At 40.3% G+C, this 18,772-nt stretch overlaps 1 protein-coding gene across 1 annotated transcript; it reads left to right on the top strand.

Moving 5' to 3' along the window:
* Window positions 1-4,332: 4,332 nt before the first annotated feature.
* On the top strand, window positions 4,333-18,535 carry LOC132240571 (caspase-12-like). The gene is made up of 12 exons (XM_059707928.1): window positions 4,333-4,491; window positions 5,857-6,105; window positions 8,070-8,126; window positions 8,290-8,367; window positions 8,565-8,642; window positions 12,667-12,761; window positions 13,134-13,307; window positions 14,433-14,667; window positions 15,335-15,481; window positions 17,195-17,304; window positions 17,681-17,780; window positions 18,366-18,535. Exons 1-11 carry the CDS (start codon window positions 4,485-4,487, stop codon window positions 17,777-17,779), a joined length of 1,329 nt encoding a protein of 442 aa, XP_059563911.1. The 5' UTR covers window positions 4,333-4,484; the 3' UTR covers window position 17,780; window positions 18,366-18,535.
* The last annotated feature ends 237 nt before the right edge of the window (window positions 18,536-18,772 follow it).

Below are 18,772 nucleotides of genomic sequence, written 5' to 3'. Positions count from 1 at the left end.
TATGATGTGCACTGACCACCAGGGGGAAGACACTCAATGCAGAAGCTGCCCCCAACCCACAGAACTGACAGGTGGCAGCAGTGGGGGGTAGGGCTGGCAAGCGGGCAGTGCCAGGCCAAGGTGGGTGCGAGTGGGGGCCTTGATCACACCCTCAGTCACCCAACAGATCAGCTCTGATTGCTGGCCAGGCCTAGGGACCCTACCCTTGCAAGAATTTCATGCACCAGGCCTCTAGTACTAATATAAATGTTCTTCATTATATATTCTTAATATTTAGTTATTCCATGGACAAAGCACAGAAGACTTGGTCATGGATACAAAAGTGAATGAAAATTTTAATCACTTAGACAATGTAAAAGAAAAATATAGGTTAAAAATGGTGGTATAATTGGAGCTGAGAAAAAATGGAAGAAACTATATGAAGGCAACTATCAATTTGCAGGAGAACTGTTATTGGACAACACTCATGACAGAAGAAATAAGGGTTAAATAGTATTTAATATTGAACAGTTAATCAAAAGAATAATTCAAAATCATATCCTATATAATAAAAGGTTAATATGTGCCCTAACCGGTTTTGCTCAGTAGCTAGAGCGTCAGCCTGCAGACTGAAGGGTCCCAGGTTCCATTCCGGTCAAGGGCATGTACCTTGGTTGTGGGCACAAACCCAGTAGGGGGTGTGCAGGATGCAGCTGATCAATGTTTCTCTCTCATTGATGTTTCTAGCTCTCGATCCCTCTCCCTTCTGCTCTTTAAAAAGAAAATGGCTAATATGCAAATCGACCTAACGGTGGAACAACCAACTGCTATGATGCACACTGATCACCAAGGGGCAGAAACTTAATGCAGGAGCTGCCCCCTGGTGGTTTGTGCGCTCCCACAGGGGGAGTGCCACTCAGCCAGAAGCCCTGAGCTGGGCTCATGGCTGGCAAGTGCAGCAGCAGTGGCAGGAGCCTCTCTCGCCTCCATAGCAGAGCTAAGGATGTCTGATTGCTGGCTTAGGCTCACTCCCCCGAGGACATCCCCCAAGGGCTCCTGGAGTGAGAGAGGGCGCAGGCCAGGCTGAGGGACCCCAGCCATATTCACATTGGGGGCAACCAGGCTGACATGGAAGGGCTGTTAGGGGTGACCAGGCAGGCAGCGATGGTTAGGGGTAATCAGACAGGCAGAAGAGCAGTTAGGGGAATTAGGCAGGCAGGCAGGTGAGTTGTTAGGAGCCAGTGGTCCTGGATTGCAAGAGGGATGTCTGACTGCCAGGTCTAAACTGGCAGTCAGACATCCCTGATGGGTCCCAGATAGGAGAGGGTGCAGACTGGGCTGAGGGAATTTCATGCACCGGGACTCTAGTAATAAAATATTAGGCAGAATTGGTAGAAGTGAGGTAAGTAAACTACATCTCAATTTTTATTTGAAGTAACAAAAGGCATTGTTTGAATTTAATATTAAGGAATAGAGGGATAAAATAGGCACATTATAGAGAGTTCTGAAAATTACCACCAGAAAACCAAACCAAAATATTTTAAATAAATTATATGTAGCATGTGGGATTGAAAATGGAAAGAGTTGTAGTGGAGAATGTACTTTTCATTATATACTATTCAGTACTACTGGATAAGCTACCTTAAATATCTATTACTTTGACCAAACATTTTAAAATTATAATGTATCAATACTTTTAATACTATACAATCATCAAAAATAGTTCTTAAAGTGTTGACTTTTATAAATATTTGTCATCTGTTGTCAAATTTAAAAAATATTGATAATATGGGGAAAATGTATAGGTAAATATATATTTGTAAGTTATCTATTGTTAAGTAACAAAGTACCTGAAAACTTAGTAGCTAAAAGCAATAAGCACTTCTATTGTTCACAAGTCAACCGGTCAACTGGGTGGTTCTTCTTGTTTCTGGTGTTATTCATGTATCTAAGACCACCTGCATGTAGAGTAGGAATCTCTACTGACATTGCTGGGATCTCTCATGTATTTGAATATCATCTGACTTGAAGCTGGTCTAGGATAACCTTGGCTGAGATGACTGGGCTCTCCTCCATGTGATGTCTCTTATCCTTTAGCTATCTAGCCCAGGCGTATTCACATGATGGCTCAGGGGGCCATGAGGGAGAGGTTCATCATGCTTCCAAAGACCTGGGCTCAGATGGTGCAATGTCCCTCCACTGCATCATGCTCACCAAAACCAAGTCATAATGCCAGTCCATAGTCAGGGCAAAGAGCATAGATCCAAGGAAGCCAATGATTGTGCTATCTAAAATTAGTATTAGCTGTCTTTTAAAAGCAGAGGAAAAAATTAACAAATATGCAAACTAAACATATACTTGTGGTACCTTTGTAGTGTGAAATTAAAGGTGAATGATTTTATTCCATTTTATACGCTTTTCTATTGTTTAATTTTAATGACAAGCTATTATTTTTAATGAAATAGAGGAGTCCTTTGTACACTCAAAAAATAAAAAAAATAGACATATGAATACATAGATAAACAATGCCCACAACTGACAACTAAGGAGATCAGAAAAAAGAGGGAAAGGTTGGCTTAAGTTTATTGAGTAGGGGAAAATTAACTATCTTGTTTCATCAAATACTATAAATTAGGCACGATTCTAAGTATGTTGATATGTAATTAGAGGCCCAGTGCACAAATTTGTTGCACTGGGGTCTGGCCAGCCTGCCCCAATCAGGGAGGATTGGGGCTGGGCCAGTCAGGAGGAGGAGATGGCAGGAGGTTGGCTGGCCAGCCCTCCCTGATTGGTGTGGGGGTGCCAATTGGAGGACAGTGGCTGGGGGAGGGGCTGTGGGAGTTTGGCTGGCCAGCCCACCCCTGATTGGTATGTGTGTATGGGGGGGGCGATGGTGGGTGGAGCTGGCTGGGGGGACGGGCTGGGGGCCAATTGAGGTGGTGGGGGCTGATCAGGGATGGGGCTTGCTGTGGGAGAGGCTGTGGGTGGTGGGCTGGCCAGCCCCGCCCCCAAATGGGGTTGGGGGTCGATCAGGGGCCAGCAGCCTGGAAGAGGGGTTATGGGTGGTTGGCTGGCTGGCACTGCCCCTGATCCCTGTGTGGGGAGTGGGGGGGGGGCGATCTGGGGTGGGGCTGGGTGGGGGAGGGGCTGCAGGAGGTTGGCCGGCTAGCCCACCTCTGTTGGAGGGGGGCTATCTGGGGTCAGCTGGCTGGAGGGAGGGGCTGCAGGCCAATCAGGATGGTGGGAGCCCATCTGGAGCAGGGCCTGCCAGGGGAAGGGGCTGCCAGAGGTTGGCTGGCCAGCTCCACCCTCGATCGGCTGGTTCACTGGCTGCAGTGGGCATCATAGTGACCAGTTATTCCAGGTGTTATGGTGTTCCGGGAGCTGGCTTTTTATATAGAGAGACTAGAGGCCCAGTGCACGAAATTTGTGCATGGTGGGGGGTGTCCCACAGCCTGGCCTGCACCCTCTCTAATCTGGGACCCCTTGAGGGATGTCTGACTGCCGGTCTGATTGACGCCTAATTGCTCCTCTGCCAGCCCAATTGCCCTCAACTGCCCTCCCCTGCAGGTCTGGTCACCCCAACTGCCCTCTACTGCCAGCCTGATCGCCCACAACTGTGGTTCCCTGCCAGCCATCTTGTGGTGGCCATCTTGTGACAACATGGGGGTGGCCATCTTGTGACGACATAGCACGACGCCACCTAGGCTTTTATTATATAAGATTGCTTAATAAATTTAAACTGAATTCCTTAAATCTAACCATTTATTTTCAAATTGAGTACTGGGCTTTTCTCACAGATGCTTGAAGACTCCACTATTCTTGCTCAGCAGATGCCGTTGAATTTGAATCCAGTGTAACAGTTCTAAGGTTCCTTTTATTTATTACTACTGCTGTATTTAAACTGAACAATAATCCTTGTGCACATTTCACTAAAATGGAACTTATCTTTTCCAATATGCAATATAAAGTTATTTTTTGTTTTCTTTAAAATAAAAAAGAGAAGAAAAGAGATGACTTATTTGGGTTTTGAAAGGGATGTTCCTGTCAAGGTGTGCAGTTGTCAGTTTCTTGCTCCCTTCGAGCCTTCCACATTAACACTTCACTTCCAAGGGTGAACAGCCATCAGTCAAGTTGGTCTTCCCTCTAATTAGTGGTTAAGGGGTGGCACAGAGACAAATAAGGGTCAATTTGATTTATTAACTGTGCTAAAAATAGAATGGAAAATAGAACAGAAATTGTGTGTGTGTGTGTGTCTCTGTGTGTGTATTTTCTTCCACTGACTTTGTTATATCAAACTGAAAAGATAGATTTTGCTCTGTTTTCCAAAGGAAAGAAGCTATGAATCATAGGAGTCCAATCCTATCCTGGCAAAGAACAAGAGAATTTGAGAAGCAGCTGTTTCCACTTAAGCAATACCAGTAAACACATCCGTGTCCAATGAGAGAGGAAAGAAAGTTGCTTTCATTTTTAAGATTTTTCCTGCCCAGGGAGCCCGCACAGCAATGGCTGGTGAGTGAATCCAGTTTTTACAGTTTATGGCTGTGTTTTGGGGACTTACAGCTCAGGAGGAAGGCTGGGGGAGAGGAGCAGAGCCATGAAAGGGGCACTCAGCAGACAAAACTATTCTACTCTGGGATGTGGGTGATGGGAGCTTGGGTCACAGAAGTGACTGTGCTAACACACAAAGTACTTTAGTTAATATGTTAGAGCTTCTTAAGGGAAAAATAGGAAATTCCAAAAAAATCTGGATCTGGGTTCTTAAATCTTTCCTGTGATTTTAGGCTTTTCTTTGGGCTCTTACCGCCCTAGAATTCTTGCCCATTTTAAGAGCGTCCTCTTGTTTGAGTGAGAGGCCCTGCTGTGAAACACAGGAACTTGCATTTCCTCCATGTTTCGTTTTCAGCAAGCAAACCAGCTGTGGTTCGTGCTCTCAGTCTCCACAAACAAAGCTGCTTTCAGCCCTGCCCCTGGAAACAAAATGCATTCTTCTACAAGTATAATATGTTTATGTTTACTGCTATACAAATTGAATATCACATGTTCTTAAGCATTGATAAATGTGATAGGAAGTGAATAGATGGTGGATGATACAAAAACTGACCCATGTCAGCTATCATGGATCTCCGTAGTGAAGTTGCTTCAAGTCTGTGAACGTCAGTTTCTTCATCTATAAAAGGGCACAGGCTTGAGTAAGGTATGTGCTATTTTAAGTGTGGTCTGTGGAATCACCTCAGGAGCTGTTAGAAATGAAAATTCACAGAATGAAATAAAATAAAATGAAAATTTGATAGATCCACCCTGATCTATCAAATCAGAATTTTTAGAGAGAGAGAGAGAGAGAGAGAGAGAGAGAGAGGAAGGAAGAGAGAGAAACACTAATTTGTTGTTCCACTTATTTATGTCTTCATTGGTTAATTCTTTTTTAAAATATATTTTTATTGATTTCAGGGAGAGAGAAATAGAAACGTGAATGATGAGAGAGAATCTTTGATTAGCTGCCTCCTGCATGCCACCACTGGGGATTGAGCCTGCAACTTGGGCATCTACTCTTAACTGGAATCAAACCTGGGACCCTTCAGTCCTCAGGTGGTCACTCTAGTCACTGAGCCAAACCAGCAAGGGCCATTTGTTGATTCTTGTATGTGACCTGACCTTGTATGTGCCCTGATTAGGGATAAAACCTGCAACCTTGGCTTATGAGGATGAGGCTCTAACCAAATGAGCTGCCCAGGACCAGGGCCTATGAAATCAGAATTTTTGTGAATGGGTATAGGCAGCTCTTGCTTATCAAGATTTTCAGATTCTTGATTTACATTAGAGAACCACTACCTATGGAAGGTCTTGTCTATATCTAAAATTGTATTGTTTTCACAGACAAGAGACAGAAAGAAGATCCCATCCATAAGGCGAAGTCAATTGCCAGGAACATGGTCGATGGCTTTTTTGATGATTTGACAGAAAAAAATGTTATAAATAAGGATGAGTTACAAAGGTTGGGAGAAGGATTAGACATCATTGTGAACAAGACTGGAAGTCTACTTGAGGATATCACTGAGAAAACTCAAATGACAGGCAAAATACTTATGGACCATATCTTCAACCCCAGGAAACTACTGAGTTTGAGTGAGTATCTCAGACCAAAGGGCCAGTAACTAGTTCTTTATCTACTCTCATTACACGCTTTTTCTTTTCTTATTTCTATTCACATGTGGAGCATGGATTGTCCACATATCTGGTATCTCTTTGCCTGATTTTCTCATTTAATATTTCAAAATGCCCTGATCTACTCCTGTCTCTGTTCCAACATCCCCAATCACTTTACACTGATGCACATTTTCTTTAGCAATTGTCACCTTCAATCATTCCATAACATACATTTATTTATTTATTTATTTATTTATTTATTTATTTATTTATTTATTATAGCATCTCTCTCCCTGCTGAAATGTAAACTCCATGAGGCATGTATGTCTGCTTTGTTTAAGAATATATCCCAATCCACAGAAATGCCACCTGATAGGTGCTGAGTAAATATTTGTTAAATGAATCAATCAATGTTGCTAGAGTTGTATTAAATTTAATGAGAGCTTTTAGCTAATCTGTGCTACTCTGGCCATACACTATAGACATTAGAGTCATTCCCAGATATAGAATATCCAATGGAAACCCCCCCCAAAAAAACACAAAACAAACCACTATCTTCTGCTTAGCGGTGGTCTATGCCTGTTAACGTAAAAAACCATTGAAACCTGTAAAGAATTTTTGTGAGTTTATTTGAGCCAAATTGTCGACATATGCTGGGAAGCAGAACCTCAATGAATTGAGATAATGCTCCAGAGAATGGCGGGGTTACATTTGTATTTATACATTGCAATCAAAGGAGGAACATAGGTGGGTTACATGAATTTCATTGGTGATAGATTAAGGAGGAGGGATAATGCAAAGCAGGGAAACCCCTGGGATTGGACAAAAAGTAAAATGATGGACACACACTTAGGTGGGTGCAGGAACAATTAACATGATAATGAAGGGATTTGTGGTCTCTGTCCTGGCGCCCAGCACATTTGGTTGTGCCCCAAGGGCTCCAGAAAAAGGGAAGTTACAAATTACCCAGACATTTCAAGGGTTTGTTATCATAGTTGCAAAAAGACAGATGGACTCAGTTAAGGTAAAGGTTGACCTTGTCAGTGAAGATACCGGCCTAGGATGTTACTGCCCACCATAACTGCTTTTAAAGTGTAATTTCAGACCATCCTTTGTGGTGACTTTAGGTCTCTGAGTTTGCAAGACTGCCATGCAGGCCTCCCCTGAGCTTGTCAGGTCAGCATGTGGCCCCTTTCGTCCACAATCCCAAAAGATATATCTCTAAGAACCTGTATTTATCTGTGTTAAAAAAGGAGATAAGCAATTTGACACATACATGTGTCTTTCTCTCTAGAGCATGGGTCGGCCACACCTTTCCTTTGAAAGGACAGATAGTATTTTAAGCTTTTTGAACCATGTGGTCTCTGCCAGAACACAACTCAAATCTGCTGTTGTGGCATGCGATCAGCAATATACAATAAGTACAAAATGAGTGTGGATGTGTTCCAATAACACTTCATTTACAAAAACAGGTGTAGGGCTGAGTAGGGCCCACAGGGCATAGTTTGCTGATTCCTACTCTAGCATAAAACATACACATGGGTATCTATTCCAAATCCTTCCAACATCCCTCAGGGATTATTTTGTTGTTGTTGCTGTTGTCGCAAGATGAATTTTTGTAGAGATGTATTTTTCCTCTTTGAAATGAAAAATGCTTTTGCAGAAAAGCCTTGATTAAGTAATTTAATGATTCCTTGTATTAAATAAACAGGAAGATAATGACCTAGTCCTTATTTTGTGGAAACTCAGCCTCCTCCTTCACTTTGTAGAAGGTTGCAGTCCTCTAAAACAAATTTGGAGTTTCAAGGATGAGCCAGATCTCCATGCTTCATATGCCATCTGCTGAACATAGTAATTTCCTTGTCAATGCTAGGTGAAGAATTTGAAGTGTGTAGGCTCTAGAAACTTACTTCCGCTAATGCATATTTATTTTATTTTGGCAGCTTGTCGTGAAAATGAGGATAGTGAATCTGAGAACAGTGGGTCTTCTTCCTCAACAGGTAACTGCCTCCAAGTCTCACCTCACAGGTGAAAACTTCTAGTGTCATCAGAATATATTCTGGTAAAGACCTAGAAAACCCGTATTCTCAATCAATTTTCGTCTTTGGAAATAACCTTCAGAGTAGAGCATCGATGATTAACATTTTGTTCATTTCACCTCAGAATCTGAAAATGAAAGTGAAGAAAATGAAGATAAGGAAAAAGCTGAATCAGTCCACACACTGGCTCTCCCTCCAACAGGTAACTGCCATCAAAACCCAGTGGCTCATGGGAGCCCTCATACATTATTTGGCTTAAGGCAGCTATACAGCGGCCCTATGTTATAGTAAAAAGACCACTGAATTTAGGTTCAGGAAATCAGGTATTTTCCCCTTCTGCCCCTAATAAAGTCCCTCAAAAGTAAGATTAACACTTGCATTCCTCTCTTTAATTCTAAGAATCTAGAAGTGAAAATGAAGATGATGAAACTGAGGAGCATGCTGGCTTGTCCCAGGCATCAGTTCTACCTCTGACAGGTAATATCATGGACATATAAGGACACTAATTGAGCTAGGGCATATAAAAAGGCCTTCTGGCATAGTGGAAATAGAAATGGAGTAAACCCCCCGACCCCCTAAAAAAAATCTATGCATTAAGTCCATCTGCCACCAACTAAACATGTTCTCTGGTATCTATTTCTCAGCTTTTCTGAGGTTCAAATTTTTAAATGGTATTAATAACATATTTAAAGGGATTCATAAACAACTAAGATATAAGCAACTAGCAACTGCACAAAACAGAATAAGGATGTGGCTAAGAAAAGTACATTAGGAAGACAAAACAGTATGAATCACACATACTATGTGGTCACCAAAGAACCTGATGAAATATGAGGCCACATTAAAGAATGACAATGTCTAGAAAGGGAATAGTGATAGTGTTGTCTTCTGAGTATTAGATCTTCAGGAGTTCTGAACAAACAAAGGAATAAAAACTTTATAATCTGTATTCATTCTTACATCTATTCTTATATTACATATATGCATCTGTTCATTGAAAACCTACAATATGCTATTCTAATTAATGTGTTTATAGCAATAAGCAATATAAAGGTCCTGCTTACATGGAAATTACAAAGTAGTGAAGGCAGATATATAATGAACATGCAGAAACAAAGCAGCATAATTTCAGGGAACATACATGAGAAAAGAGGATTCGCCCATAGAAAGAGATGTTGGGGTAGGTAGAAGGCACATGAGCCAGGTTGGATAGTTATGAGGTGCTATTTCAGTACATACCTGAGTAATAGTTTTGCCAAACTCTAATGCTAAAACATTCCATGAAAAGGCAAAACAAGAGCAAGGGCTCTGAGTCTGGAATGATCTTGTCATAGAAAAGGTCAATCTGGCTGAAGAGCAGGAAATTAGCTAGAATGTGGTAGGAGAGCAGCAAAGGAGTCAGACTATTGCTGCAATGCCATTTGGGGGTGTTTCAGAGAGTGGAAAGAATTGGATCTTGTTTGCAATAGAAAACATTTAAAGAGTTTTTAAGAGGAGTGATAAACAAGCATAGAGTCAGAAAAGATACTTGAAACCTATTTGCATATTTCAGTTAAGACATAATAGCTTTTAGTTTAGAACTGCAGTAATAGAGAGTATGACAGGGAATTAAATTTGGGATCTATTTTGGAGGTAGAATCAACAGAAACTATAGATGAACTGGGTGTGGGCTAATAACAGAAGTGAAAGAATCAAGGGTGGTTCTAGGATGTTTGGCTTGACAACTAGGTACCACTTACTGAGATATCGAAAAGTTGTGATTCAGAGTACAGTCAGGAGAAACAGATTTGCAGGAGTGGACACATATCAGGAGCCCTTAGTACATGTTTAGTTTGAAACGGGCTATTTCCAAGGCAGTTGTTGAGTAAAAAGGATTTTGCAGAAGAATCAGGGATGGAAATACATTTTGGGATTCTTCAGCATGTAATGGTAGATAGAATTCCAGTGGTGGGACTGACAAAGGCCATTTGGGGAGAAATGCTGATAGAGAATAACATAGAACAACTCAACTTTTGGACGTATGGCAGAAGAGGAAGAGTCACCAGTGGGGACAGATTTAGAAAGAATGCTGGAAAATGCAGCATCCAGAAGCCCAGAAAACATCTTTTAAAAAATAAAATGTTAAATTATGAGAAAAGGAAAAAGTGGTTTTTGGTAACCTTGATAACAAATACTTTAAGTGGTGAGGATACTAGCCAGTTTATATTGCATCCAGGAGAAAAAATGAGTTGAAAAAATAAAAATAGTGAAAATAGACAAAGCCTTAAAAGGAGTTGTACTGAGAAGTGGAGAAGAGAAATGGGACAATAATAGCTGGAGGGGAAGTGAAGTCTGAAAGGACAAAGCAGAAACATACTCCCCTCCCTCTCCTCTATCTTGCGTTGTAGGGCTGGGCCCTCAGCCCAAGCCCCCTCCTTTTCTGAGTGACCACAAGAATGCCGGTATTGACCTAACTCCCCCAACCACCACCTGAGTGGACCAATGAAGCTCCAGGAATGCAGCTAAGGTCCTGATAAGGCTATAGTGGGGGACGGCCCAAGCCTCAGAATGTGCTGGTCACTTCCTGACCTTTGTGCTGTAAGACCCTGATGAAAAACCCTGACCTAAATGACCAATCTCTGCAACCCATGTCACCCCCTAAGCCCACCCAAATAACTAGCCCTATATAACCTTTGTTCTCCTGGGACACGCTCTCTCGCCTTACTGCTGGTTCGGACAGAGGCTGGGAGCCAAACCTAGGTTTGATTAATAAGATTAATAAAGACTCCTCGCTTTTGCATTGGAAGAGGCTCCCTGGTGGTGGATTATTGGGGACCCCGAACTCTGGGCATAACAAAGTCAAGGGTAGGAGTTTTTAACAGATAACTTGATATGAAGGCATGATACTATTCCAATGGGGATAACACAGTGGGGAGAGTGAGAGAAGTTGATGGTGGAGAAGGCACAGCTAAATAAGTGCCTGAGTCAAGTCCTGTGGGTGAGAGGGAATGGAACTCAGAGCATAAGTAGAGGTACCACTCTTATTGGAGGAAAAACTTGTCTTTATTTGTAGTAGAAGGAAAAAATAGAGTAGGTGGGTAGATATGTAGGTGAACTGATAGATTTGTTGGTTAAAAATGAAATCATTTTTATGCAAAAATTATTAAAAGGAACAGAGGTTTGTTGTACTAAGGAAAATCAAGAAACCAGGAGATACTTGGTAGCTGTTTTCAAGTTGATGATAACTACTATATGCATTAACAAGCAGTTATAAACTGTGCCAGATATCATTAATGTGTGCCAGATTATCTTGCTAGATACTGGAAATACAAAGATTAAAGACATTTTTCCTGTCCTACTTAAGCTTACAGTACAATAAACACAAGGTAAAATGCAATAATTTTTTAGATGGGACAATTATATAAAATAATGTGGAGATAAATTGAACTCATAGAAGAATTCATGGGCTTTCACAGGGAAAGGAATTAGAATTTTTTGTGATAACAATGTGGGAAATACATAACAATATGCTGGGGTCCAACCCCAGCAGGTCCAGGGGTCCCCAAAGGTGAGTCGGCGAAGAATGAATGACACGGAGACAGCATTCAGTTGATCAGCAGCCTAGCCAGGATCCCTAGCCAAGTTCTGGTTTTTATTGTCTTGTTACATCTGTATTTATACCAGTTGATTTTAATCCTCTCAATTTCTATTGCAAAGGTTAGGGCGTTTCTTATCTCCATTCCAGGGAGTAAAGTTTATGTAGCTTAAGCGTGATTGTTTGTAGTTAAAGTGATTAACTACCCGCCTGGCACTTAGTTAAGGGGTTTTATCCCCTCCCTAACTTCAGAGAAAAATCCCTACCTGGGGAAACAACCTTTCTCAGAGGGGTGACCTTGGTTAAAACACATAGTGCTAAGGGTAGCAAACATATTAAGACCAGTATGCCATATACGCCAGGTCTCTTGAAACATATGCTGTGCAGATGTTTCTTTCCTTCAGCGACTGTGTCAAGCAGCAAGGATGGACCAGCTTCTGGCAGGTTCTCACTTTACAATATTCAGAACTATTCAAAAGTGATTTAGAGTGTTTTATGTTACCTGTTAGTAGAGATATTTCAGAGAATGGTAGTTATAAATAGAGGTATTGTACGTGGCATTCAAATATCTGAATGGTAACCTGACTAGGCCAAATGAACATTAGGCTTCTTTCTAAATCTTAGGTACTGTGTTTATATGAATGTAATGAGTTGGCTTTTAAAGATTAGGTCAATGCTGTGAGCACTAACAAAAACAGAAATATATAGTGGGGGTCACTAAGAGGCAGAAAGAAAAGAGGGGGAATATTTAAGTTTTTGTTTTAGTAATTTAAATAGAAAACATTTTGATTATATTAAGCTGTTGGGTGAGATGGTGGTAAGCAATTCTTAAGAATGAAAGCCCACTCAACAGAGATGCATGATTGCAAAGCAGTGGACATTATTGCTTAATGAGGGTTTGTTTTTGTTTTGCTTTTTCTCTTTTAGCTCCTCAGGAAACCCAGGCTTCCCAACCCATTCATAAGTTGAAACTTTGTCCTCCTGATCATTTCCAGAGACTGAAGACAACAAAGGCAGATGAGGTATTTTGCTTTGGAATAGGGAGAAACACAATTTTCCCACTTAAACAAGATACTGGAGACATACTGGGAATTTTAGTTCATGTAAAAATCATAGGATGTTATCTAATCATGCTCTCTAATAAGTGATCCTTACATTACCTTTCCTGTCTCTTCCATTCCATCCTGGAACACATTCTAAACTCCTAACCAATGCCAAGTTCCTGCTACATGTGTTCAGTCTATGGTCCTCTTTCCTCATAAGGACATAGACTAGTTCCATTCCTAAGCTCTTCAGCCATCCATTCTGTAATGGGAAAAGGTCTGTTTTCTATGCACTTTGGAGGCAAAAATGAGGAGGCCTGGGACAACTAATTCTGTGTTTGTTAATTGCAGATTTATCCAGTGATGGAGAAAGAGGGCAGAACACGCCTGGCCCTCATCATCCACAACAAAGATTTTGATCATCTTTGTAAACGATGGGGTTCTGAAGATGACCTTTTGGGGATGCAAGACCTGCTAGAAAGCCTTGGATACTCAGTGGTGGTAAAAGAGAATCTTACAGCCCTGGTAAGAACTCAAGAAATTGGGACAAACTTCCTGCCATCCTAAACAGTTTTGAACTTCTTCCTTAGCAGCGATACAAACAAAATACGCCTATGTTATAGGAATTATATTTGTTCAAGAATAGGGTCTCCTGGATTTCTGCCTCCTCAAGTGCAGTTTCATAGCAAAGGTTCAGAGTACCTTTTAGTAGTAGTATCTCACTAAAAATTCTGGATCTCTCTAAAGGTCTCAATCTGAGAGAAAATCTATTACTTGATAGTATTGGTGAAACAAAAGACCTGGGCCCTAAAATTGCCTGATACCTACAGAATGAGCTCATGAGATTTTTATAATTTCAATATCATGTGTCTAAATGTAAAGGCACATATGTAGCAAAAAACAAAAACAAGTTTACACACACACACGCACACACACACACACACACACACAGAGTTATGATTCTGGCTCTGCCTAAAATATCCTGGGTAACTTTAGACAATCCATGTAAAACTAACTTTCTGTTGTTCCATGATGAGTGAATTTGTTAAGTGTTTATAATTTTTGTCAATAGGAAATTCTCTTTTTTAATGAAAACTTACAGAAACTCCAACATATGAAACAGATGAAAACTAAGCCTTCCTATTGGAGACTAGTCATGTCACTTGCCCTTCATTCTATTTCAGTGGTTCTCAACCTTCCTAATGCCACGACCCTTTAATACAGTTCCTCATGTTGTGGTGACCCCCAACCATAAAATTATTTTCATTGCTACTTCATAACTGTAATTTTGCTACTGTTATGAATCGTAATGTAAATATCTGATATGCAGGATGTATTTTCATTGTTACAAATTGAACATAATTAAAGCATAGTGATTAATCACAAAAACAATATGTAATTATATATGTGTTTTCTGATGGTCTTAGGCGACCCCTGTGAAAGGGTCGTTCGACCCCCAAAGGGGTCGTGACCCACAGGTTGGCTACCCACAGGTTGAGAACCGCTGTCCTATTTCATCTCCCGGCATCGTCCTAGAGTCCAAATCACCTGATCCCTTGTTGCCTGCACCGTTTTGTTAACTCCATCTACTATTCAGTTGCAAACTATATATGGAGAGCTCCTTCATCGTGATTCTGGAGTCTCTTTCAGGAAATGATAGCAGTGCTATGTGAGTTTGCTGCCCGCAAAGAGCACCGATCCTCGGACAGTACAATCTTGGTGTTTATGTCACACGGTGTCCTGGAAGGAATCTGTGGGACAAAACACAGAGGAGAAGAACCAGATATACTTCACGATGATACAATCTTCCAAATTTTCAACAACCGTAACTGCCAGAGTCTAAGAGACAAACCCAAGATCATCATCATGCAGGCTTGCAGAGGAAGTGAGTCTGAGTTGGGGGAAATCAGGGAGTAGCTTTACACTTTTTTTCCCATTCGTATGATGTCTAGCCTTCTTTTTCTCAGAGATGGGTGAAAAAACAAACAAACATTTCATTACTACTCTCAGGCCCAGTCCAGAATTGTATTAAGTTTGTATTATTCTTTTTTTATAATATATTTTATTGATTTTTTACAGAGAGGAAGGGAGAGGGATAGAGAGTTAGAAACATAGATGAGAGAGAAACATCGATCAGCTGCCTCCTGCATACCCCCTACTGGGGATGTGCCGGCAACCAAGGTACATGCCCTTGACCGGAATCGAACCTGGGACCCTTCAGTCCACAGGCCGACGCTCTATCCACTGAGCCAAACCGGTTAGGGCAAGTTTGTATTATTCTTAAAGAAATTATAAGTAGCCTAATCAGGAATGCCCCGATCATTTGTGATTATATCGTCAACAAGTTTACTCTAAAGTTAAGTGGGCTTTGTATGGTTCACAGGTAGTGAGGTAGTCTTTCTAACAGTAAGAAGATACTTTCATTTTTAATAAATGCTGTACCAAAATGTATTGAAGTAAAAGTATAATGGTAAAAAAAATGTGTGTTGTGTGTGTGTCTACGTATGTGTTTGAATATAACATCTTTCATATGACACGGATGTCTCTCTCAGGAGGTGATGGGATTGTTTGGGTGCCAGACATGGGAGAAGCCTCTGCATGTAGCAATAACCGTACACTGAAGTGTTGTTTCTGGAGTGATGCTGTTACAAAGACCCACGTGGAGAAGGATTTCATTGCGTTCAAATCATCAACTCCACGTAAGTGACTTCATAGAGAATACTTTCTCAGCCTATTAGTTCCTAGATTAGAGGCTAGGCTATGATAATATTTTATCACTATTTTAAGAACATTTCCTCTATAATGAGATATTGTTGGTGGAAGATCTATTTAAAATATTAAAATTTAAATAACTAGAAAGTTACAAGTCCTTATTTTGGAGGAAATTTTCAAACTGCACAGAAGGTCAAGGAAGATCCAGACTTAAAATAGTCTAACTATAAAAAAAGTAAGAGGTTATTTTTTGTTTTTGTGTTCTTTTTTCATATATATATATATATATATATATATATATATATATATATATATACATACATACCCATAGCACAGAAATGTATCATCTTCTCATGGTTTGGTCTACCTGATCATGTACTAGCAATTAAATGAGCGAACCAAGAAAATTATAATAATTGTACTACATATCCTAGAATCTCTTGGCCTGTTATTTAAAGAGTTACATAGCTGTATTTTTCAGAGGAGAGTTAGAATTTTGGGAGATGCTCACTTAAGGTTGATATTTAATATTCTAAAAATAGATGAAATTACCTAGAAACAGAGAACAGAATGAGATGGAATCCTACATCAAAGACTTGAAGAACTCTAGAAATATTGAAGTCATCAAATTAGACTCAGGACCAGCCAGCATGGGCTTAGTGACTGAGCATCAACCTGGGAACTGGGAGGTGGCCGTTTGATTCCTAGTCAGGGCACATGCCTGGGTTGTGGGCTCCATCCCTAGAGTGGGGCATGTAAGGGGCAACCAATCAATGATTCTCTCTCATTATTGATGTTTCTCTCTCTCTCTCTCTCTCTCTCTCTCTCTCTCTCTCTCTCTCTCCCTCTTCCTTCCTCTCTGAAATCAATAAAAATATATTTAAAAAATTCGACTCAGAAGGTAGGGTCAGAGAATAAAAAAATAAAACTAGGAGTATGTGTTGTCAGAGTTACTTAGAAAGAATCTGCTGGAGTTACCAATAGTTTCTGATGTGAATAAGAGCTCAGGTAAAGATGAGGCCCAATGAGTTACCATTAGATTTAATGACTTGGAGGATGTGGGTGACCTTGCAGAAAGTCATTTGGTAAATATAGTGTGGGAGGGAGAAGCTAGACAGGAGTGAGGAGGCTGGGAGAAAATGAAGATGGTGAGTAGAGATATATTTGAGAAACTTAACTATACAAAGAAAGGAGAAAGAGGAAGATAGCTGCAGATAAACTGACAATTAGAATATTTGCTTTTTTTATGATAGAAGATAATTGATCACTTTGCAGTGGTAAAGAGGAGTGTTAATTCAATAGATATTCACACAACAAACTTTAAGTGTAAAAAAATTATACTAGGAAATAGTATGGATGAAGAGAAGACCCGGAGTCAAAGAACATCAAGGGCTGTATTCTTTTTCATACTGTGTCGTAGGCGCTGAAAGGATTTATGTCCTTTTCCACGATGTTCAATCCTAAGGTCCGTAACTTTGGCCCTGCTACTAATAAAGTCAAGGGGATTTATGATTGAGGGTCCGTGGTGGTTTTCTCTGAACTGCTATAAAAACCTGTGGTCCTAGCTTTATCCAGATTTGGCCTCCCTCTTTCCTCCAAAGCATTAAAATCAAACTTTGTCTAAAAGCTACGGTTTTAGGAGGCTTTCATACTTAAACGATGTCTGCATAACTCAATATTTTTATACTTTTTATTTGCAGATAATAGCTCTTGGAGAGGGGTCAAAACTGGCTCTTTCTTCATTTCCCAAATTATCTACCACTTCAAGGAATATGCTTGGTGTCATCATTTGGAGGAGATTTTTCGAAAGGTAGGATCTTTTCCTTTTATTCCATGTCCCAAAACATTTTGTAGAACCATTCACAAAATGTTTTCAGGAATCCTGAAGCCGTAAGTCCCTTTGATGCTCTTTCCTGTATTCCAAGTTTACTTTTGTTTTTTGAAGTAATACATAGAACCAGTGTGAGTTTCTCCAATTCTAGTAGCCTTGCTCATTCAGGGAATGGTTTTGAAGGTACTAATTTCATTGTGTATGCACTATATCCAAGGATGCTAAAATTTCTGTTTATATCATGTAAAAATAGCCTTTCTTCTGTTTATATCATGTAAAAATTAGCCTGACCCCTAAGTGAAAAGTTCAAATTTCCTCTTTCAAAAATCTCTAAAGGCTTTCTTGGCTACTTTAGGTTCAACATTCATTTGAGACACCAAAAGAACTGGCCCAGATGCCAACGATTGAAAGAGTATCCATGACACGGTATTTCTACCTCTTCCCTGGGAACTAAGGTAAATGTAACCAAGAAGTGGACTTGTGTGCTTCCTGCTCAGAGTCTTTACATAGAGTCTAGATAGAATGGAGAGCAATGATAGAGTGCTGCTGCCCAGTCATCACTAAGGATCACCTTATCTGCCCTTTTTTAATGGCCCTTGGAGGAACCCTGGTTTTATTTGCATAATAAATGCAAATAAAATGATTGCATAAGAAATGATTAAGTCCAGGTAGACAATTCTTCAGTCCTTACTTCTCTCAAAAATCTACTCAGTAAGTAGGAAATATTTAGTTCTGATGCATGCACTAAACAAAACAATGGGACATGTTACATATAGCTGGTGTTTTGGCTTCCTTCCCCAAAAACCTGTTTTGCTGAGTCATATCCCTACTCTGTTTGACATGAGACTTGCTAGTGCCACAGTGTCAACTGACTGCTGATGAATCTACACTGAGGCAGTGAGGCCCTGGTAAAGATTGTCTTGTTTGGGCATGATAGATACATAGCCCTTTTGTGAAGATATGTCTCATAGTAGAAATTAGTTCTATTTATATCTTACTTCTAGTTACTAATAACAACATTCTCTTTCTACTTTTTCCAGGACAAATGGAGACATTATGGTCTCTATGATTCTTCTACTTTAAAAGGTCAATTTTTCATGAAGAATATTTTTGTACCAAACATTCAATTGCCTACCCTTTACAAATGCCAGGCTAAAATCACTATTTTACTGTGATTGAATTAATGCTCAATAAAGTTCCTTTTAAAGTATGCTTGTTTTCTCACTTTATCATAAAAGGAAATCATGCTTGCTGTAAAACAAATTTTAAGTATAGAGAAACATAAAAATATTTTTAATAAAGAAATAATACTTCTTGTCAAGGCCTGTGTGGCTCAGTTGGTTGGGCATCATCCAGGCACTGAGGGATTGCCAGTTGGATTCCTGGTCAGGGCACCTGACCTGTTGTATCTCCATCCCCTATTGGGGCAGCCAATCAATGCATCACT

This window comes from Myotis daubentonii, chromosome 9, assembly GCF_963259705.1.
Source record: "Myotis daubentonii chromosome 9, mMyoDau2.1, whole genome shotgun sequence".
NCBI lineage: Eukaryota > Metazoa > Chordata > Mammalia > Chiroptera > Vespertilionidae > Myotis > Myotis daubentonii.
Note: the sequence above shows the minus strand (reverse complement) of the source record. Positions and strands in the feature narration are given on the sequence as shown.